This window comes from Eleginops maclovinus, chromosome 4 (assembly GCF_036324505.1).
Source record: "Eleginops maclovinus isolate JMC-PN-2008 ecotype Puerto Natales chromosome 4, JC_Emac_rtc_rv5, whole genome shotgun sequence".
NCBI classification, from domain to species: domain Eukaryota; kingdom Metazoa; phylum Chordata; class Actinopteri; order Perciformes; family Eleginopidae; genus Eleginops; species Eleginops maclovinus.
Genome location: NC_086352.1, coordinates 27,755,748 through 27,778,667, shown reverse-complemented (window position 1 = coordinate 27,778,667; position 22,920 = coordinate 27,755,748). Strand labels below are relative to the sequence as shown.

The 22,920-nt window shown below is 37.0% G+C and overlaps 3 protein-coding genes across 4 annotated transcripts; all 3 read left to right on the top strand.

Annotated features, from left to right (window-relative positions):
• Positions 1 to 25: 25 nt before the first annotated feature.
• On the top strand, positions 26 to 4,149 carry nqo1 (NAD(P)H dehydrogenase, quinone 1). 2 transcript variants are annotated; one of them, XM_063882430.1, is made up of 6 exons: positions 26 to 209; positions 2,092 to 2,264; positions 2,443 to 2,568; positions 2,805 to 2,918; positions 3,274 to 3,375; positions 3,700 to 4,149. In XM_063882430.1, the coding sequence occupies exons 1-6, from the start codon at positions 152 to 154 to the stop codon at positions 4,039 to 4,041; spliced, it is 915 nt and encodes a 304-aa protein (XP_063738500.1). In that variant the 5' UTR covers positions 26 to 151; the 3' UTR covers positions 4,042 to 4,149. The 2 variants fall into 2 exon arrangements, with proteins under 2 accessions (XP_063738500.1, XP_063738499.1); XM_063882429.1 differs by having other exon boundaries at positions 2,092 to 2,316; positions 2,438 to 2,568.
• Positions 4,150 to 6,257: 2,108 nt separating this feature from the next.
• LOC134863473 (gamma-aminobutyric acid receptor-associated protein-like 2) lies at positions 6,258 to 10,850 on the top strand. The gene is made up of 4 exons (XM_063882010.1): positions 6,258 to 6,504; positions 7,978 to 8,033; positions 8,125 to 8,297; positions 10,267 to 10,850. Exons 1-4 carry the CDS (start codon positions 6,471 to 6,473, stop codon positions 10,355 to 10,357), a joined length of 354 nt encoding a protein of 117 aa, XP_063738080.1. The 5' UTR covers positions 6,258 to 6,470; the 3' UTR covers positions 10,358 to 10,850.
• A 5,980-nt stretch (positions 10,851 to 16,830) lies between these two features.
• LOC134863509 (C-C motif chemokine 18-like) lies at positions 16,831 to 21,076 on the top strand. Its single transcript, XM_063882066.1, has 3 exons — positions 16,831 to 16,967; positions 17,051 to 17,174; positions 20,895 to 21,076. The coding sequence occupies exons 1-3, from the start codon at positions 16,910 to 16,912 to the stop codon at positions 21,019 to 21,021; spliced, it is 309 nt and encodes a 102-aa protein (XP_063738136.1). The 5' UTR covers positions 16,831 to 16,909; the 3' UTR covers positions 21,022 to 21,076.
• Positions 21,077 to 22,920: the final 1,844 nt, after the last annotated feature.

The window sequence follows — 22,920 nt, the reverse complement described above, 5'->3', positions numbered from 1 at the left end:
TCCCTCCCCCCGTTTACTAAACCGGTCCTACAGCCTGACAACAGACATTTTTTACCGTCTTCCTCTCCAGTGTGTAGTTGTGACTTTGAGGCACATTTATCCATCTGATATCCGACCATGTTTCTCACGCAAGGAACACCACAGGGCCTATATGAACCGCCAGGGACCAGTTCTTGGGGGCAGACAGATCCAGCAGACATACAGCATGGGTAAGGCTCTATTCTTTTTACTTTTTTCACTTCCTGAAACTAGGCTGCAGCTTGTAGTGCTGTAATGATTCTTAATTCTCATATCAGACCTACAAACCAAACTCTGTGCACATTCTGCACCACTTTTAATCTATAATTGTGTAAAAATAATTACAATATAAAGCAAGTAGCCTAATGATACTAAAAATTCTGTCTGAACAAATCAAACTCTTGGCAACTTTTGGCATTAATTTTATAGCCTTATTTTTTTTCACATTGTTGGTTTAAAAATTGCGCTGCATTAGAGTTAATCACCTTTTTATGTGATTCTGTCACACAGTTTTATGTGTGACAGAATTATTATCACTGAAGTATACTAAAGGTATCAAAAGAAAAAATACTCATTATGCATTTCAGTTGTTTTTATCACCACAATGAATAGATGTAGCAGCTTTTCTATGGCAATATATCAATATACCAGACAGTAGTGTTGATAATGAACTTTAATTTGCATTATTCTTCCGATTAATGTGAATACAATGTCAGAGAAACAACAAGTATCTGCTGCTAATGCCACACAAGTCTTCATGTCAGACACATGTCTTTAAAAGTCCTCATTCGGTGTGCAGCACGTTCAGAAGCTACAAAGATACTTTTTATCCTGCTGCCTTATCATTTGGCTTTATTACAATTGCATGGTAAAAGATCACTGCATTGATTGTTGACGGCGGATGTAAGAAAGGTTATTAGAGACACCAGAGCTTGTATTCTCATTTAAAAGTTTCCGATTGTTACAATTTATTTGTGTAGGGAATTATTTTACAGGACAGAAGAACATTTCCGGTTATTTTTCTCTTTCAATATAACTGCTAAAAAGGCTCCCTTTTAGAGTTTGAAACAAATGTCTTTATGGGTAGTTTAATTACCAATAAATTATTTACGGATGCTTTCAGTTCCACCCTTAACCTTTTATGCCACTCCATGGCCGGTCATGTCAAATCAACTGCGTTTAAATAGCTGGTGTCACAAGTCACGTATGCCTTAACAATCTGTTCAGCATACAGCAGCCTCCATTCCTCTGAGAAGGGAAACACTCCCCTTTTAGTGGGGTAAATAAAAGAAGAAACCTGAGGGAAAGGATGAAGAGGAATTCTTCTGGACAGACAGACATGGCGTATGTTGCATGTATCAGAATTACCCCACCAATTCATTTGCATTAAAGACTGTCCAATTGACAAACATAGAATGTTAACATATATGCCAAAATTGAAATGTGAGGATATAAAGCAGCTGGTGGACATCTTATCTGCAGCTAAAACAATCAATTAACATTTACAGCTGCTAAAATGGTGTTTTGTTGTAAAAATAGTCCACCAGTGACCTGTTAAGGCATTTTTTACATTTAATATATTTTTACCTCCTGTATAACAGAACAAGTTGCGAAAACCAAAACCTTTTAACACTTTTTATACAAACTTTGACCAGTGAAAAACTGAAAGCTTTTTTTAATCTTTTAAATATTTTTAAAATACTGAATTATTCTGTTATTTCACTTAGTTTTATGGAGGTTAAATACTTTTATTTCAATTTTAATTTAGGAAAAGGTTAGTAGACTCTTAATAATATAGGCTAAATGTGTAAAATGCACCCATCCATGTTTTGCAATCCAGTGATTTACCCATAAATTAACCTGAAACTTAAACCCTCAGAAAGCCTGAGCAACACCCAGAATTTTCAAAAGAAAATGAAGGTCCTTTCATATACAAGTTAAATCATCTGCAATCATATAGAGACCCTTGATTAACAATGAATACGTATAGCCGTTACATTTTGAAACCCTTTTCCAAAAGAACATTTTTACATCAAAGGTTTGTGTGTGTGTGTTTGTTTGTGTGTGTGACAGCTCAGAAAACAGCCCTAATTGTGTACGCCCACCAGAGTCCGGGTTCGTTCAACGCGGCGGTGCGTGATGTGGCGATGCAGGAGCTGGAGACACAGGGCTACAAGGTGCTTGTGTCTGACCTCTACGCCATGAACTTCAGAGCTAATGCCACTCAGGACGACATCATCGGTGACCTCTCTATAGCTGTTTCTTTTGGCTTAAAGGTCCCATATTATGGTCCCATATGTATGGGTTTCTAGAGTTGTCTAATTAAAGAATAACGTTAGTGTTATTGAATCATTTTTTATTGTTGACAAATCCAATGGAAAGACAAATGATGTGTTCTGACACAATGTGTTGTGTTCAGGTGACCAGAAGAATCCAGAGCTTTTCCAGTATGGAGATGAGACCATGCATGCCTGGATGGAGGGCCGTCTAAGTGACGACATCATGGCAGAACAGGGCAAATTGCAGGAGGCCGACCTTGTCATCTTCCAGGTCAGAGGTCACCACATTGCTACTTTCTATTCAATAGTCCCAATTTCTATACAGCATTTGACTAACTGTGGCTCTGCTCTTTAGAAAACTATTCATGTATTCATTGGTTTGTTGTTTTTACATATAGTAAAACTATAGGTATATTACTTAAAGCGCCCTTATACATATTTGCTAAAAGAACACTGACTGACGATTCAATTTAAAATCAGTGTGACATGCTGTGTCTCTTTTTGCAGTTTCCTTTGTACTGGTTCAGTGTGCCAGCCATCATGAAGGGCTGGATTGACCGAGTGCTGACACAAGGATTTGCTTTCTCCCTGCAAAACATGTACAATAACGGTATATTCAAGGTCAGTCACCCTCAGCTGGATAACATATCTCTTCAACTAACACAGGATCATGATTAAATAAAACATGATTCAAACATCTGGTTGATTTATCCTGATTTTAACCTATTCACAACAGAAATTATATTGATAAACATGAACTATCAAAATGTACAAATTATGACTTGAGTTTGGCATTTTGGCAGATGCCATCTGTTTTTTTAACCAATGGGGACACAAGAAGGAGCCGACATCATGTTAAAGGCACTTCGGCATTGACTATTCCATTGACTAACTCAATCCAATCACACATCTACATCATAAAGGGTTATAAAGTGCGTCTGTGTTTCCTGTCTTCATGCTTTGTATTTACTTGAAGGATAAAAAAGCAATGCTGTCTTTCACTACTGGAGCAACACAGACCATGTTTCGGCCTGACGGTATCAATGGAGACATCAACATCACTCTGTGGCCTCTACAGGTGAGCCAGACCCTTATACTCAAAAATACATTATAAGGAGGTCATTACTGCCTGTTGTTCTAATACATTATTAAAAACAACACAGCAAACACTAAGCTATACCTAATAATTTATTCATGGGGAAATTTTCAAAAAAGACACAAACTGCTTTGCATGTTTAAGAAGAAGAAACAATCCAACAGAAGATTAACTGCATCAAAACAGCTGCATTATTTTCAAAAAGACAAGTTATAGCGTACAACACAATAAAATAATAAAGCTAAATTCAGAGGTTATCTGTCTTACTTGTCCTTCTCTTGAGTATTTGCCTCTTGTGTCTTTCAGAATGGCACTCTGCACTTCTGTGGATTTCAGGTTCTCGCTCCTCAGATATTCTGGAGCCCGGCTCACTGTCCCGCCGCCGTGCGAACAGCAATGCTAGACGGGTGGCGAGCCCGGCTTAAAGGACTGTTGACAGAAAAGCCTTTGAGCTTCGCCCCCTGTGAGCTCTTTGACCTCAGCTTTCAGGGGGGGTTTATGATGTGGCCCAAAATGAGGGAGGAGCAAGAATCGCAGCCGTACGGCCTCACCACAGGACACCATCTAGGGAAACCGCTGCCGCCTGACAACCAGATCACTGCCCAGCCCGCTGATGAAAATAGTGCCAAACCAGCCTGCAAGAAGTAGAAGCTCTCTGTTTCTATACAAGATCACTTTAATAACAATGTTTGGGATTTTGGATTTTTGAAGTGCTTTATATCTACACAAGCTGAAATAAAACAATTATAAAAGAAATGATTGAAATTATTTCTATTTAGGTAGAAAAAACTAAAATAGTTTTCATTTGCATACACGCCAACTAAAGCTGAAGACTCAGGCATATTGTATATAGTGCCAGTTGTGTAGCTGTGCGCATTAAGGCCAACTTACAAGTTTTTTAGCTACTTGTATGTCTTTCCTCAAGTTCAGTAAATGTAGCTGGTACACCTTGATCTGTACAATAAAAGTACTGGGATCACAACATTTAAGTCTATTATTCGTTATCTTAAATCCCAGTCAACACATTTTTAATCAAGCAAGAATATAGCAATCCTTTAATGGCACTTTCATCATTCAATCTAATTCAGTCCTATTCCTTTAAGTACTTTATTGTCTATTTTGTGCATATGACATGCATAACCTTCTTTCCCTTTTTTCCCTATTTGATCATTATTTTGGTGGGGAGTTCTTCTGTATCAAAACCAAGGTAAAAGGATAGATACTTGTGTGTGGTAGCGATTTAATAGCTCTCCAAAGGCACATTTGTGATTTGCGATTTTGTACTAAATAAATGTAATTAACCTGATTAGTCAGTTGAAAAATAAGTCAAAATCAGCACAGCAACAGCCGCTGGTTTCAGCTTATCCAATGTGAGGATTTTATGCTTCTCTGTCTTAATTGCTGCTGGACCCTGTTACATAAAATATCTGTTGGCTTTACCTAATGTATATTGAGGAATACAAAGTCATTTACTTTAGTAGACTTTTTAAATACAATTTCCATTTTATTCTGCTTTATATACTTCTATTGAACTACCATTTGGAGGCTAATATGGTTATTTTAACTCCACCACATTAAAGTTGTTCTTTTAGTCACAAGACACTTAGCACAATACATCAAGTCTTTACCTAGCTGTTAGAGGAAGTGAAATCAGCTCCATCTTTACCAGTTGCAATGTCAAAGAGTTGTACACATTAATGCAGCAATAACTATAATATGACCATATAAAATACATTATTCTGAAATGACCATCGTGATGAGTAGTTTCACTTGTGTTACTTTAGGTTTCATTTGTTTTATTGTAATTTCACTTGAGTGAGATTTACACATTTAATGATGTTGTTGTATTTTTTTGTCTCTCGAAGTTGTACCTATTACGATTAGAAAAGATACAATATGCTTTTATTCATGGGATATTCATTGGGAAATTATTTTGTCACAGCCGCATGTAGACAAGCATTGCACATGAATGAAAAGTTAAATAAAATACAAAATAGACATAACCACCTCATATATATATATATATATATATATATATATATATATATATAGTGAACAATGTATACCTAGAGTATCAGAATCCAAAATCCTTTATTAGTCTCACAGCAGGGAAATGTATATTTGTTACAGCAAAAGTGGCATAGTAGGTCAAAAAATAAAAAGGCATGCACTAACACAGAATAAGCTACCATAATAGTATAAAGAAGAAAATCACACATTAGCTAAACTAGAATAAAACAAATAAAAAATAAATAAATACCTACTTGTTTTTTTTTTTTCCGGTTTCAGCTGTCACTGACTGTGACCTAGCCTCCAACCCAGAGGCTGGGGGGCTGTAAACTATCCAGCACTGTAGATTTAAATCAACAAAATGACCCAACATTCTACACCCATCGTTTAGGTTGATGAAAGAACCCAGCATTTTTTAGTGTGTACCAACACATCCATGGCAAACAATAAAAATACAAATGATGAGCAGCTACTTCAGAACTCAGTGACATGTGTAATGTAAGGTGTTGAGACATTATAACGATGATGATGATGATGATGATGATGATGATGATGATGATGATGATGATGATGATGATTATTATTATTATTGCACAGTGTTTCAAGAAAAGTGTCTATTTTGCACATTGCTGTTAATGCACAAGATCTCTCAACAGTCTTGAGTCATATCGCTCATGAATACATTATTAATATACAATACAATGAAACACTTTTTGGCTGTATGTTTGTAGGAACGTTACTAAATTTGTTTAAGTGTAGTTCTTTCATAGACTGCATTACGTGTTCATTGTTGCTATGAGCCTTTAAAACGTTAACAGCATTTATTACCCCCCTGCAGCTTGCGGCAGAATAGATCAGTCCGAGAGTGACGTCACCATCGGGGCAGCCAGAGGAGCTTGTTGGTTGTTGTTTTGCTCCGAAGTGTTGCGAGCTGAGCTCTGCCCGTCTCTACGTTAAATTTAAAACTCGCTATTCAGTCGACACCTTTAAAGAAAGATATTAAGAAAGACATTATATCGTAGTTATTATCATTTTCAGCTGCATCGAGTGAAAAAGAGCCCGGAAACATGAAATGGATGTTCAAAGAGGATCACTCCTTGGGTAAGAGGAGGAGGCTGCTGTTTTTAAAAGATAACAAATACCTCTTCAATGTCAGTTACACTTTGTGAAGAGGAATCCTGTATTTAGGTGGTACAGGAAGTAATTAGACTGTATTGATCAGTAAATCCCTTCAAATACTTAGGGCATCACATAGACTGGCCTGTCCTTTAGGCTTTTGTTTATATAGGAAGCTGTGGTTTGTAAGCTAGCTCTATCGACACATAACAGCAGCTAAAATGATTGACAACTGATGTAAAAGGCATTGAACTTGTCTCTACTTGAAATACGATGTGTCGGGTCCCTGTATGTGAACAAAGCATCCTGTCTTTGTTCTTATTTCAACTCTGACGACGACCTGGTTTAAGGCAGGCGGTGGATGTTGAGACCAAGGAGACCCATTAAGCTGCTAAAGCCTCCATTATGTATTGAGTTTCAGTGAGCAGCTGGATAATAGAACTGGGTTGTGCGCAGCAATATAGCTTGTCATTTAATTTCCCTTTTCCCTTGGTATAACTGGAGGCCCAACAGGCGTCACCAGGACAGAACAACAGTTGTTTTGGTAGGCCTGAGCGCTGGTTTGCCCCTTATTCAAACAATGGCAACTAACATGAATTATGAAAACACGTAAGAGACAAGGAGAGCAGCAACACTTTGCATTTATGAATATGAATCTAAAACATATCTGGCATTTTAAGCACTCCTAATATATTCATAACATCAGTCGACTTCCTGTTGACAGGCCAGCTGTTTGTAGCTACTAGTGTTTATCAGGCTTTAAAAACAGTTTCCATGTTATTTTCTATGAGTTTTACATATTGCTGTTGAGAGAAAATGTGGTTATTGGAAGTGTAGCTGTTTCAAATGTCAAAAGTATAAAACTAATGAGAATACTGCAGTTGGCAACCACAGTGTTATTGTGGATGTCAGTGACTACATTACCCACAACCCCCTATGATTACTGAGAAAAGGAGGGTGTTTGTATCCAGTTTCACAGCTAAACAACATTACAGCGCATTTGTTTTCACTCTTGAATCATCTGTTGATCTTTTTTCTATGAATTGATTAGCAATTAAACATTTAAAATAGTGAAAAATCATAATTAATTAATTACTTGACAAACACTTTTTCACTGATGTGGCATTAGTCTTGCTACTGTATATATCTATAAAAATAATAAAATACATCATAGAAGCAAAAACTGCAAAAACGTCGAGACTAATTTTTGTAGTATTCATGATGCAAAGAGCTAAAATGTTGTTAAGCTAAGATGTTTTATTGATGATGTACATTCACATTTTAAGTGACTGTAGGATGTTGTCTACTAATCCACAGCAGCTGCTTGTGAATCTTTCTCCTTAGCGGTTAAATATAGATTTTTGTCCATCACTGCTTTGCCTCTGGTCTCTCTACAGGAGTTTGTTGTTGTCTAGAACATTCCCAAAATTAACTAAAATGTTCTTTTTTGTCCACCAGAACATCGATGCATAGAGTCAGCCAAAATCCGAAACAAGTACCCTGACCGGGTCCCGGTGAGTGAAACTTCTGCGATGTCGCAGCTGATTTAGCCTGCTTAGTGATTCAGTACTGGTCTGTAATCAATGCTTCTGTGTGCTTTGTCAGGTGATTGTGGAGAAAGTGTCTGGATCACAGATAGTGGACATCGACAAGAGGAAGTACCTGGTCCCCTCTGACATCACAGTGGCTCAGTTCATGTGGATCATCAGGAAACGCATCCAGCTGCCCTCTGAGAAGGCAATCTTCCTGTTTGTGGACAAGACTGTGCCGCAGTCCAGGTGAGGGCCAAGAAACTGGGGGGGGGGGGGGGGGGGGGGGCGTTTAATCAATTTCAAAGTTTCCCAGTTCACGGGCTGAGAAGTGTGACCATGCCTCAGAGAATTTACTTCAGGGCCACAAATAAATGACATGATTCAGGTTAACAATTATTTAATTATATTGTAATGTTTGCGGTTACAAACTTGACAGTCAGGTTGTGCCTTCTAACATCCAGAATAAGAATGAATAATTGGAATCCATTTTTGATAATTAATTGAAAAGAAATGTCTCTTTACTTGGCAAAAATGTACTTCTCAGAAGGGAAGTTTAACTTTTTTTAAACTGAATATCTTTAGATTTTGCACTTGTAGTTTTGGTCTTATATAAGGCTGTGACTCACAATTATACTACTTTCCATCTAATTTCATCGTTTAGTGTATAAGGTATCAAAAAGTAGTGAAAAACTTCCTCCCTGCCTTGGAGAGATCAAAGTTTTGTCTTCAAAGTGCTTAATTTGTCGAAAAATATGTTATAGATTACTATAATTTATGACGTAGTCAAGCTGTCCATCAGTTGTCAATACATTTGAGAAGGTTGAACCAGAAAATATTCAGAATTTCGATTGAAACAAGTAATTCATTTTCCCCAAAAAGTAGCATTGGTTTTCTTTATTAGATTAATCGACTGATCTAAAACACTTTACGGTGCCAGTTTCAAAGCAGGGCTGAGGTCATTTGTTCTGAAAGGATCTGGCGTTACAGAAATGCCTTGTTCATCAAAAGCTATTTGAGATAAAGCTAGAGTCAAATCACGTTTATGGCTTTTATCAAAAGGAACACTGTCAGAGTGGATGGAGTGACTGTCCTGTTTTAATTTCCCCTTTGGTTTCATAACTCAATCATTTCTTTCTCATGGTTGAGTGAAAATGTGTCAGGGCTTCTTTTTATATTGAAGAAATTAATCAAAGGAGTAAAAAGATGCAGGGCAGGCTGAGGGATTTTGTTGTACCTTTTTTATGAACACACACCTGTAAAATATTAACTGGAGAATGACGTTGGAAAAACATAACTTAATGCAAAACTCCACAAGTTAATTTTTGATTTGGACCGTATATTAAGGCTGATTTAACACAGAGACAATCCTAACAACATTCAGAATGAGCTTTAGTTACACCCATCAGCCCTCTGTGACCTGCCAGTCATTACTCAACACTTTTAGAGAGTATTTTTAGCCCTGTCACACAGAGATATATTCAGGGGCCACAGCAGGACTTTAAATGTTAAGTACATTCCCTCAAGTACTATACTTAAGTACAATGTTGCGGTACTTTGTACTTCAACTCTACTACAATGCAGATGTAAATGGTGTACTTTTACTCCACTACATTTATTAAATACCTTTAGTTGCTTTACAGATTTGGATTAATGATGTGAAATATAATCAACACTTAGACTTTAGTCCACCTGGAGTAAATTCAGCAGCTACCCTGCAGTATACAAAGTTATTAAAACTAGCTGCACCTTTACCAGCTCTGAGAACACTTTAATGACCAATAATTATAAAACATATCAGAGATATTATTCTGAAATGGACCAATCAAACAATGACTACTTTCACTTTTGGTATTTTAAGTATATTTTGAGGCTGATACTTCATTACTTTTACTTGAGTAATATTTTGAATGCAGGACTTTTACTGTGACAGAGTATTCCTACACTCTGGTACTTCCGTCCATCCATCACAAGATCTGAGTACTTCTCCCACCACAGGTTTTTGGAGCAAGATTTTATTTTTGCTGGTTGCAATGAGGGGTTTATTCGATAAACTTCTTGTTCAAGAGAGATTTTTTTTTTGCCCTGAGTAAAGTAATTATAACAGTAATTTAGCAAAAATGAACTGATTCACCTACTCTCAATTTGGTTTGTGAGCTGTGCGACAATTGGTTCCTACTGTAGATGTCATTTATAAACTGTCTTCTCCTTGTCTTAGCATCACGATGGGGCAGCTGTACGAGAAAGAGAAGGACGAAGACGGCTTTTTATACGTGGCTTACAGTGGGGAGAACACCTTTGGTTTTTAAAAACAAGAAGCCATCTTCTGGAAAGGCCTCACCTGCTCGACACCCCCCCCCCCACACACACACACACACACACACACAGACATCTAATCACAGCCCTCTCTGCCCCTTGAGGAATGGCGGGGACACCCCATTGAGATTCAGAGACATGAACGTATCAGAAAGACGGACGACTGCTTTACCTGACGGGATAAACATATAGGAGCGCACTGATGTGTTTGTTCTGGCCCATGTTGCACCAGTTCTTTAAAGAGTCATAGATTCAGTTGTGTATAGTGTGTTACATTTTAATTATTTGTTTTATGTTGTTGTGATTTGAGTGTTTGTAGGGAGAACTTTGATTATTTTTCACATTTTAGATAATATGCGTGAATGAGTATTGCTCTAGTTATGCTTTCCTCTTTAAAGACAATATTTAAAAATAACTTTTAATTTAAATATTTGAATATTGAATTTAAATTAGGATGACCTAAACAATAAAAAGATTAAAATTAAACTTGGTTGTTTTTGATTTTTGATTTGAAGTGTGTATAAGACAAACTGTAAACAGCTCATTTTCGTGAAGCCTAATAATATATCATTATGTGTATATACTTCTGTCGACAACAGGGCACGTTTACATAAATACGTGTTTATACACTGTAATGGCAATTTTGTTGCTCCAATGTCCTTGTGCTCACATGATTAATTGAAAAGCAAGAAAAAGGTTTTGATGAGTAATTTGTTTTGGTGTTATTGGACTTTTCTCTAATCTCTGATTTGTTGCTGGGATTGGAGTTGGTGGTCCTGTTGAAGTGTTAAACTGCCAGGTGTTTCTATTATTTTGTCTCCTACATATACTTGTGTCTAAATATCAAACACAGCTTCTACCAGTGGCGGCTGGCCAATAGAGGGCGCTAGGGCACCGCCCCACCACTCACCTCTCACCACATTTCCTTGAATAAGACATAACATTTTTTTAATAAAAATGAAATAATAAAATTAAAATATTTCGAAATATATGTATATATTTTTTTAGATGTGCAAGATAAATATTTCATAGTTAATGATGAGTAAAGTTGTTTCGTTCGTTGACATTGCCTGATTGGTGACGTATTTCTGCCCTGACTCTCGTTAAAAGTTGTACATGCGCAGTAGCTCCTCTTCAATACAAGAGATATGACGATGTTCGGGCGCACCTCTCCTGCGCCCCGAGCTGAATGCAGCTGGATTTGGCGGCGGGGCTGACGTCACAGCCTTCTGTCATAAAGTATGTGTATTGTCCATGTTATATATGATATACATTATTTAAATATATAGATCTAGAGATATATCTAGAGATAGATAGAGAGAGATAGAGATAGATAGATATTTATTATATATTGGCCATCTGTATAGTAATATAGCACATCTGTATATTTGTTCATACTACATCTGTTTATACTATTCCAATTATTCCCACCTCTTTATACTGCCCTTATCTTTACATAATCACTCTTAACTGCATATACTGTACATACTCTATATATCGCACTTGTTTCTCTTTGCACTTCTATCTATCTATCTATAATGTTGTTTTTGTTGTTTTCATTTATGTAAATACACTCGTTTGATACCTTTGTATGCATGCTTTTTTTTAATATATACATTTTGGAGTTATAGCCCCCCCTGGAGAAAACTCCACCAGCCGCCACTGGCTTCTACAACCTCCAAAACTTCCCTCCCAGGTACCAGACTGCCAAAATCTAGTAGCAGCAGATACACGCCCTGTGGCATGTTAAATACCACATATGCAGGGGTCTATGTTCTTTTGGCCATGACTCTCCACGCTAGCACGCTATCCTGAGAGCAGCGACTAGATCAGAGATTCCCAAAGTGTGGTGCGCGCACCCCCTGGGTTGCGCGAGCTGCCACCAGGGGGTGCGCGAGATGAAAAATGTGGTGGTGGTCTGGTCTAAAAAATATTACAGTGTTGTTTTTTAAGTGGGATTTTTCCATAGGCTACAATAAAAAACAGGAACAATAAACATTTCCTTTGAAATCCCTTTTATTTTGAATCAAAAAACTATAATTTATTAGTTTTTGATATAACAGTTTCACTGTAGCCTAGGATATATGCGCGCCAACTCGTTTCATTCATTCTTTCAAATATGATTAACTGGCTGAAATCAGGGAAACTGTCAAGTGGAACGTCTCATGACAAAGTTATTTATATGGTGGTAGAACAAAGCTTTGTTGAGTTTTTTTGGGGGTGCGTCAACCCGGTTGGGACGTAGAAGGGGACGTGCGCCGCAAAAAAAAGTTCGGGAACCGCTGCATAATGCTAATGGCTCAAGTATGTATCCAATGAAGAGAGATACTCTTAACTGCAATCAAAAACATCTGAAAATGTTCTAGTTATTGAAAATAAATTATGTGTAACAATGATACAAAAGCTTGTTGCTGTGGAGACATTATAAGGCGATACAAAAAATAAAGATCAGATATATAAAATTACGCAAATACAGTATGTCAAGTAATGAAGCTGCTTTCAGCAATTTACTCTAACAGGTTTGAAAAATGAAATTAAAAAAGTTCAATTAATTAAATTCTGTATATAAAATCAGTTAGTTTCATTTTCTGCCATTTCATATTTTTGATTCAATACATCTTAGATTAATATTCTGTATTTTTTACTTTACTCGTTAATCCGATAGCTTCTGTTGCTTTTTCTGAATTGTATTAATGATATGATCATCAAATTAATGAATGGTGTAATATTATAGTTCGAGATAACACTAACTCTTGAGCCTTCAAGAGGGAATTCATAAGATATAGCTCCACTTTATCAGCTGCATCATTCAATTGATGAACACTTTAATGCATCAATGAATATAGTCAAATAATGAAATATTATACGTCATGATTCTTGACCATTCTTGTTTTGGGTTTGCTGTTTCCTGTTTCATTTTGAAATGTTTTCCCCTCTTGTGTCATGTTTAGTTTCCTCTACCTATACTGTATGTACAGTGTATATCCTTGCAGTGGCATTTTACTTACTTAGTATCTCCATTTATTGCAAAATTATACTTCTAAGCTGATACATTTCAGAGGCATATAGTGTACTTTTTATTCTACTAAATGTATTTAATGTTCACAGTTACAGTTACTAGCATAACAACACATATATGCTGATATGGTGTAATGCAGCACTGTACTCCTAATCTAAATGTATCTAAATTGCTCTGACAAGCTACAATACTAAAATGCTTACATGTATACAAACGGGATAACCTTATAATCACAGTAGTATAATATTGTGAAAAGATCCATTCTGCAACAAGTAATTTTAATTTTGATACTTGAAGTACTCAAGTACATTTTATGTAATTGTGAAATGAGACATTGTGCAGACTGAGTACTTTAACGTTTTGTAACTTAAGTTTATTTTGACGCTAATACTTTTGTACTTTTACTTAAGTCAAGTTTGAAATCAGGACTTTTACTTGTAATGGAGAACTTAAAGACCATTTTATTTATTTATTTTTTTCTACTTAAGTAAAGAATCTGAGTACTTCTTCCAACACTGCATCCTTGCATACACTGTATGCACTGTACGTTTCAGTCTGTCTATCCACAGTGGCTTCAATACAAGATATAGGACTGTATGACTGGCTGCTCAAAGCTACTTATTGGGGAAGTTGAATGGCTCATTTTTAAAAACAAATTACAAATTCAATGTAATGGGAGTAATGTAACTCTAAAATGTTCTTACTCAGTCGTTTTCTACTTCTATTAATATTTTCACTTCCTTGTCTCTCCTCGGTAGTCTTTCTATAAACATGCCACATACTTGGTAATAAACAGGCAGAAATTCCCCCAATGGAATCTCAGAATGTCTAGAAAGGAAGTTTGTTCTTTTAGACACACTTCCTCCTCCTCGAGAAAAAGCCTCCTTGGAAACCATAACTCTCTGTCACTGAGGCAATGTGGGTTCATTTCCACCTGAATTTGACAGATCGTCAACTTCTGATGGCTACTACTACTTATTACCATGAATGTGGTATGAAAGGTATACTTCACCAACAAAATGGCTATTTAAATAACTCACCTTGTGTGTTGACCTTTGATTCTTAAGGAAAATCTTTGTTTTCTTTGCTCCACGATGAACGAAAAGTAAAAAATCCAAGCAAAATCTTGATGAATTGAAACACGTTTTCATTTACAAATGTAATTAGTCTTAGGTTCCTCAGGTAATCATTCTCGGTCCACTACTGGTGGTAGACTTTAGAAGGTGCAAACACTCTCCCCCCACACGTGAACATCCAGGGAGCGGACGTCGAGATTGTGGAATCGTACAAGTACCTTGGTGTTCATCTGAACAATAAACTGGACTGGTCTGATCACTCTGCTACCCTGCACAAGAAGGGACAGAGCAGACTGTAGCTATGAGGAGACTGAGGTCTTTTGAGGTGCAAGGGGGTTTTTCAGACCTTCTATGTCTCTGTTGTGGCATCAGCCATCCTTAATGGTGTGTCCCACCCCCTCCTGGACACCCTGTCCGCACTGTGCAGCTCTTTCACCGACAGGCTGCTATACCCACAGTGTCTCATGGAAAGACCTAGTAGGCCCCCCCCCCCACACACACAGCATAACAATGACGAAAACGCTCCTGTTGTGCAATACAGTTTATTTAGGCTACTGTAAAAAGCTGTGCAATATAGACTACCACATGTTATACTTTCACCCCTTTACTATATCGCTAAACTGTTATTGGTACTGGATGTGTATTTTGTATATTGTGTAATTTCTAGTTTTTTATCCTTTATATTTGTTATGTTTCTGGAGAAATATTAAGCTATCTTTGGCTCTTTGCTGTAACAACTGTGAATTTCCCCTCTGTGGGACCAATGAAGGTATTCTGATTCTGATACGCCTGTCTTGTAAAGAAATACATAATGATTCTTATCAGTGTTCTCTAGTGTTTGCCAACAAAGAAAATATATTATTTTTTCATTCACTAATTGATGCCTGTTAATGTTTTATTTTAAAATGTTACTTAAAAGTTTTCAGCTGGTGCATGAAAGGATGTCATCATATAATCAGAATGATGAAGTGAAAACAGATTTTTGTGAATGACTTCTGTGAAAATAACAGCTACACTTTGTTCTTAGAAATGCTGATCAGTTCAGTTTTCTTTTGTAAACAGATGAGGAAGAGAAAGTGAACTGAATCTCAACCCTCAATGTTACACTAATGCAGGTCTGATAATTAATATACTTCTACGTTCAACAGATTAATGTATTTATACGACTGCTGGAATAGAATCACTGTTCTAATATCATGGCTACTGTAGCACAGTGGTTGAACAAGTATTTAAATAATTGGCTTCATTATAAGTAATGATATAAAAGTATAGAGCTACTTTATTACAAGTCGTGCATTCCAATACTCATCATGTTGTTACGACAGACTCAAAAGCCACAACACAATAAGGAGCAAAACTCTTGGTTAGAGGGGAATAAACCTACGATTTTAACAAAGAAAACACAACAACTCGGGCACTCAAAGAGGGCCATGTGTCACGGTGTTGAGGGGTAAGAGGGAGAAAGGGGCTACAGCTTTCCTTAGGCCTTTATGCAGGTATTATTAGGGATTGGGATCATCTGAGGGAGAAGCTGCACCCGCAGGGAGACAATCAGGGGAAGAAGGGGAGAGACACAAACAAAAACACACAAGCAGACACACTGACACGTAACAATGTAAAAGTACAGTAGTGTTAGCAGCAAAATGTGCTTAAAGTACAAGTGCAGTGGCTACTGTCAGGGCTTTACTTTATTTTATTCCTGGATCGTTATTAGTGACGCATTAACCTGCATGTAGTACTTGAATGTTGTTGTTCACCATGCTTACCATTTATTACTGCTATGATGTAGAGCATCTATTGCTAAAACACGCTTGATTTTGTAATGTGTGCATTAATGCATAAAAACCAGATCAGAATCAGAAAAATCTAGAAAAAAACTGATTCATCTTTGGAAAGATAATTTTTATTGAATGTTCTGCAGCATTTGTATGGAGTATGGAGTCAATGTTCAGTTGCCCACTACCATTCAACATGCATTTCAGTGCAGTGTTTATATTGGTGATTTTATTACAAATTAAGAAAAAGGTGTTAAGTTTTTAAGCTGGGATACACAGACATATTTTTGCACCAATTCACAGATTTAAAATGATATTAAAGTGTGAGTGTGCAGATAAAAGTGCTTGCATAATGTTGAAAGAAAGAAATCCAAGGAGAAAGCAAGCCCTCTCCATATCCTGTGTAAAGCTTTTTAAAGAATTGTTTTACATGTGCTACCGTCATATTTTCCCTGTATTGCAGAAAACAGATGTTGAGAACTGTGGCGGAAAATAGATACTCTTTTTTTCTTCTGAGAATCAGTTGCTATCTGAAAAGATGACTCAGCAATGATGTAGAGCTATTGGAGGCAGGAGTTGTATAAATAAAGGGGGCACAGAGCAGATTTCTATCACACTTCAAACCTTGAAGATTACAGGCTTTCATCCCAACAGAAGCTCTTCCATCTCTGAACTATGCAGACTCTGGTGACTCTTGTGCTGCTGACCTGCTTCATGCTTCACTGCTCTGCCGGTCAGTACTTTAGCTTGATTTCTCTGTGAGCTATCAATGTAAACTGTGTTTGGTATTAACTGTGTGTTTGTTTGTGTTCACAGGTCCGGTTGCACCATCAGCTTCACGAGTGGGATGTTGTCTCGGCTTCAATCAAACAAAGATTCCGAGAGCTGCTGTGAAACACATGGCGATGACCTTGAGTGACTGTCCATCCAAAGCAATTGTGTAAGTTTATACATGTGTGCATGTTAATCTAATACACCCCATGTGTTCCTTAGTTTACGTAAACGCAGCAATAATACAAGGTATACATTTTACTTCACAAGTAAGAGCCTTGAGTAAGAATATAATCACATTATTAGCAGCAAAATATAATCAGCAATAATATACGAATAAATGTATGAAATAATTATGCTCTCAAAAAAGAATGGGCTTCTTTCAAAGTCTAACACTAAAATTAATTACTTTGTTTTGTGGTTATTTTATTGATTGTTCGTGTTTGTTGCAGATTACAGTAATAATTAAGGAAACCAATAATAAAAGTAAACTAACAGTACCTCATATTGTAGCAATTCCACCTGTTAAGTTTTTATTTTATAAATTAATTATGACTTGATAAGTGGTAAATGGACTACAGTTTCATACTGTTCTTCTAGTCTTAACGCTCACTGAATGCGTTTTCAACACACTGCATTATTCACACATTTAAAAACACATTTACACAGTGGTGACATTACATACAGTGCCAGCTGCTAACCAGTAAAACCAAAAATGAACAACTCCACCAGAGGGAGATGTTTAGTTAACCAGCATGTAAACTGTCTTTGTCTGGTACTTAAAATTAGAACAATTTATACTGATTTCTAACTATTTTCTGCTGCTTTATATTTACACCTTACCAGAGGTGGGACCAAGTCATTGTTTTGCAAGTCACAAGTTAGTCTCAAGTCTTTGCTTTCAAGTCAAGTCAAGACAAGCAAGTCCCCAGTCAAGTCCCAAGTCCTACCGTTTGAGTTTCAAGTCTTTTTAACAACGGATAAATAATATTTACACAAATCATGTACGCTTTTAAGATATGTATATATTTATCAAACCAAGAACATTGTTCAAACACATTTGAAATAAACAAAGGCCAATGTAATTTCCACAGAAAGTGCTGACATTGTATTTCCATTGCTTATTGCACTATAACTGTCTCAAAAGATCCTAATTTTTGCAAAACACTCTTCACCTTAAAACTTAAATCTAGCCTTGAACTAAAAAACAGGTCTTCACCCTCAAACAGGTATTTGGAGGATCACAAAAACAGTTGAATGCAACTTTTCCAAATGTGTTACCACTTTATAAAACTCGTTTCAAAACCTAAGTGTAACCTTAACCTTTTCAAACATGTCACCACTTTATACAAGATATCCTCACTCCCAAAAAAGTGTGTGTGTGTGTGTGTGTGTGTGTGTGTGTGTGTGTGTGTGTGTGTGTGTGTGTGTGTGTGTGTGTGTGTGTGTGTGTGTGTGTGTGTGTGTGTGTGTGTGTGTGTTTGTGTGTGTGTGTGTGTGTGTCTGGAAGGGGACTAGATGTGAAATGAACAGATGAACAGAGTTTTGCTTTTCTATGTCAGGGCCCTATGCTGCATTGCATTTGCAAAATGTGTGCACGATGGGGACGTAGTATGATGCCACCATGGCTGAAAACTCGCTCCACTGGAGCACTAGAGGCAGGCACTGCCGAGACTCTGGTGGCCACTCGGAAGAGTGAAGGAAGAGACTTCATGTTCAGTGCCCAGAACAAAAGGGCGTTCTGTCCTTCGGCTGTGTCTAGCTAGTGACTTAGCTGTAGTGCTGGAGTGGTCCCAACATCCTTCTTCTGCCTCTTATGGTATGCAGCAAACAGCCCTTCTCCTTGTCCAAGGTCCTCTTACTCTTCTGCATCAACCAGAGGCACAGGTTGCTCAGTCTTCGCAGCATCTTGGAGGATCAATTCTGGAAAAACATACAGCAGAAACAAAAGAGCCCTTATTACCATTGGTGTTGGTGATACAGTGTTAGACTGAAAAATGCAATTATTGATGCTGTCAATACGATCAGACTACGAGAAAAAAAGTTGCATTGAAGTCAATAATATTTACCTTCAACTTGTTGTGCCACCACTGCCTTGATGTCACGATTGAACAGCAGAGAAAAGGCTGGATCCAAGGTGGCTGCTTTGAGGTAGACTGGGTCTGAAAAGGGGGCAGTGATCCCATCTTGAGTCCCGGCCATTTTCACGTTAATGAAGATCCCAAGAAATCTTTTGTTCAGGGATGCCTGGAGACTTCCGACCAGGCCGCTCAGGAAACTAACTTGAGGCTTCAGCTTCTCAAGGTGATGATTGAGGGACAAGACGGATGGAACAACTGCACTGATTGTGACGACCTTCTCACCCTGTGTCAAATCAGTTGCTTCTCCAAACGGCTTCAAGATGTCCACCAACTCCTACAACAGATTCCACTCTCGTGGTGTGAATGACAACTCCTTATGCCCAGCCTTTTCTAGAATGGCACAGAGCTTTAGATGATCACACTGAACTGCCTTTACTTGGCTCAGTGTTGAGTTCCATCTTGTGTTGACTGCAGCAGGGAGGCCTTTCTGTTCCCCAAATTCACTATCAAACACATCTTTGAATGTTGTGCTTGTGTGCTGCAATGAGCTAAGTTTGGATAACTTGGAAAGAAAAGGACATGCCACTTTTGTTTTCTTTCAAACCGTCTCCCACCACCAGCTGAAGAGTATGCGCAAAATACTGCAGGCGCTGTTTCTTTGCCATAGCAGCATCTACCGTTTGCTGTTCTTCCAGGGTTAAGTCACACCAGAGATCAGGGTCATCAAGATGATCTCCGTCATCATCCTCTTGTTCACTGGGGAAGCACACAGTGAATGCCTTTCGCATGTTAGCAGCATTGTCACTAATAATGTAGTCCAATGTATCTTTGATGTTGTATTCATCACATATTGACTCAAATTGGTCACAGATTCGTTCAGCTGTGTGTGAGCCTTTGAAGCGATTGCAGGCCAAGAGATTTGTATTTAGCTGTATCCTCTCTTTAGCTGTCTCTTTCTCTATCCAGTGGACAGTGACACCAAGGAATCCCCTCATCTTTCGGTCAGACCAAATGTCCACAGTGACTGAAACATGCTCAGTGTTGCTCAATTGAGTTTTTAATCTTGAACGTCTCTCCCCAGCGAGGCTCTCTGTTTTTGAGGTCAACGTTCTGCGACACACTGGGCTGTACTTACTGTCAATTACTTTCAGAAAGTGCCGAAAACTCTTGTGTTCCACAATAGACAGGGGAAGGTTGCAATCAATAATCAAGTCGGACAGTATTGCGTTACTGATAGCCTTCGCACTTGCCAGTTTATCAGCTATACCAAGCTAATCCGTGTACAGTGTTCTTACCTGCTTTGCATCACGGACACTTTGTTTTCTTGTGTTTCTAACTGTTCTGTTATGAGTATGAAAAAAGCATTGAGTTTAATGTTTTAGAAAATATAATACATGTTCTTATTTCTTGTTAGCATTACAGAAATATAATGTATTCATGGATTATACATTTACCTGTGTGTATCTATTTAGGTCGTGTTCACGTTAAAGATCACATGGTTCTAAATGTCCAATCACGTACCACTGTGTCGTGTAGTTCAGTAGTTCAGAAGTAAACTCATTCACGCCAAGCGCATTTCAGCGATCTATTTTAGTTGTAAAGTTTCGCATTCCAGAACAATCTGTCGACGTCTTGTGTCTGTCATAGTATCGTTGTTTCACCTTTTCCTTGTAAACGTCAATAAACCTGTGGAAGGAATAAGTAATCCTCAGAGTCTTGATGTTGGGAAAAAGTTTAGCTGGCAGTCAGGATATTACGGTAGACATATTGGGGACAGAACACTAACCATATACATTTTTTTCTTACAGGATCACAACGGTGTGTGGCGCGAACTTCTGTATTGATCCGAACTGGAAATTTGCGAAGAAACAATTTGCACTATTCCAGAACTCCCCTTCTAGAAATGGTTTCAATAGCAAAAAATGTAGAAAATAGAAGACAGTGAGAAAGTTGATCCTTGTTGTTTAACTCCCATTGTGAGCCAGAGTCTCTTAAAATATGACAATATCAACTATTACTGCATGTACCTAAATTAATATGAAGATATGAGTTCTCATTTTTGTATGACATACCCTAAATTGATATTTAGAAAATATTGTAAATGTATTTTTGCTACACTTTGACTGACCCTTTTAGAATAAAAGCGTACTTTTGTATTTTAGTTCTGATGTTAAGCTGTCTTTATTTTGGAAGCCATTCACTGCTCACCAAAGCTGTTTTGTATTCATGCAACATATAGGAATATACTGTATATAGTTTAAAAGGAGGGGGATAACACTGTTTTAAAGTTATTAATTTATTAATTGGATTTACTTTACACCACTGTTAAGTAACACTACTACATATATGTAATACCTAAATTGATTATGTAGATTTTGATTATTGATTGAAAAAAAATCATCAAATACATTGTCATGCATTATCATATATTAAACTTCCCAGGAGTATTTAAGTACATTAACTTAAGTAAACTCCATCTTTATCAGCTGCTCATTAAAGTGATGAACACATTAACACATCCCTTGTTATAATCCAACAATATAAGGTCAGGTATCGAATGCAAGCTTTAATTAGGTAACTCCACACTGTGATATCGCCTCATTTTACTTCAGTAAAAAATCTTATCCCTTCATTTCCACTACTGGGAAACAGACTCTGTGTTTTGGTGGCCATGCAAATAAATGTGTGCAAATGTTTTGACATTTCCATAATTATGTAAATGTTGAATGTAAGTCAACGTCCGTGTTGAGCTCCAAAAGAAAACCTACTGAGGCAGAATAACAACAGTATTTAGAGTGCTGATTGATTTGTGTAATTGAAAAAACATTACTTTAAATCAAATAATAATAATAATATCCAATAGTCTTTTTCACTAAATATGTGATGTAAACTAAAAATGTGCAAACCAAGATAGATTTTAAGCTTTGAGCTAAATGCTAACATTAGCAAGCTAACAAGCTCAAAATGACAATGCAGAGGGTAAGCACAAATTAGTTTAGCATTCTAGGGTGCTACCATTTGATGATTAGCATTAAACACAAAGTGCAGCTAAGACTGGTGAGAATGACTTTCAGCAAATATTTGGTCATAGGAATATTGGAAACATTAAATACCTTGACTGATGGCAGTAAGTATGCATTAGTAATGATAAAGTTAATGCTGTTCCTTATTCATAATACATTATATATGCTGAGGACATTAGTATTTATAATCACAATCTGCAAAGTAAAGATTTTCCCTCGTAGTGAAGGACAATATTTAAGTAGCATAAAATGGAAATACTTCATATGAAGGTCACATGCAAATCAATAATGTAATTTCCATCTTATGCAGAGGTGGAACAAGTACTCTTCTTTTACTTAAGTAAAAGTAGAAATACCAGAGTGTAGGAATACTGTTACAAGTACAAGTCCTGCAATTAGAAAATGTTACTCAAGTAAAAGTACCAAAGTATTAGCCTCAAAATATACTTAAAATACCAAAAGTGAAAAGTAGTCATTGTGCAGATTGGTCCATTTCAGAATAATATCTCTGATATGTTTTATAATTATTGATCATTAAAGTGTTATCAGAGCTGGTAAAGGTGCAGCTAGTTTTAATGGCTTTGTATACTGCAGGGTAGCTGCTGAATTTACTCCAGGTGAACTAAAGTCTGATTTAAGGGTTGATTATATTTACCATCATGAATCCAAATCTGTAAAGTAACTAAAGGTCTTAAATAAAAGTAATTGAGTAAAAGTACAAGATGTACCTCTGAATTGTAATGGAGTAGAACTACAAAGTAGCATTAAATGGAAATACTGAAGTGAAGTACAAGTATCTAAATATTGTACT

Bases quoted from the DNA above. Each gene is read 5' to 3' on its own strand.
- nqo1 (XM_063882429.1), top strand. From the start codon at position 152: ATGAACCGCCAGGGACCAGTTCTTGGGGGCAGACAGATCCAGCAGACA. The intron at 2,569-2,804 runs GTCAGAGGTCAC...CTCTTTTTGCAG, and splicing joins CCGACCTTGTCATCTTCCAG to TTTCCTTTGTACTGGTTCAG. The intron at 2,919-3,273 runs GTCAGTCACCCT...ATTTACTTGAAG, and splicing joins ACAATAACGGTATATTCAAG to GATAAAAAAGCAATGCTGTC.
- LOC134863473 (XM_063882010.1), top strand. From the start codon at position 6,471: ATGAAATGGATGTTCAAAGAGGATCACTCCTTGG. The intron at 6,505-7,977 runs GTAAGAGGAGGA...TTTGTCCACCAG, and splicing joins CAAAGAGGATCACTCCTTGG to AACATCGATGCATAGAGTCA. The intron at 8,298-10,266 runs GTGAGGGCCAAG...TCCTTGTCTTAG, and splicing joins AAGACTGTGCCGCAGTCCAG to CATCACGATGGGGCAGCTGT.
- LOC134863509 (XM_063882066.1), top strand. From the start codon at position 16,910: ATGCAGACTCTGGTGACTCTTGTGCTGCTGACCTGCTTCATGCTTCAC. The intron at 16,968-17,050 runs GTCAGTACTTTA...TTGTGTTCACAG, and splicing joins CATGCTTCACTGCTCTGCCG to GTCCGGTTGCACCATCAGCT. The intron at 17,175-20,894 runs GTAAGTTTATAC...TTTTTCTTACAG, and splicing joins TGTCCATCCAAAGCAATTGT to GATCACAACGGTGTGTGGCG.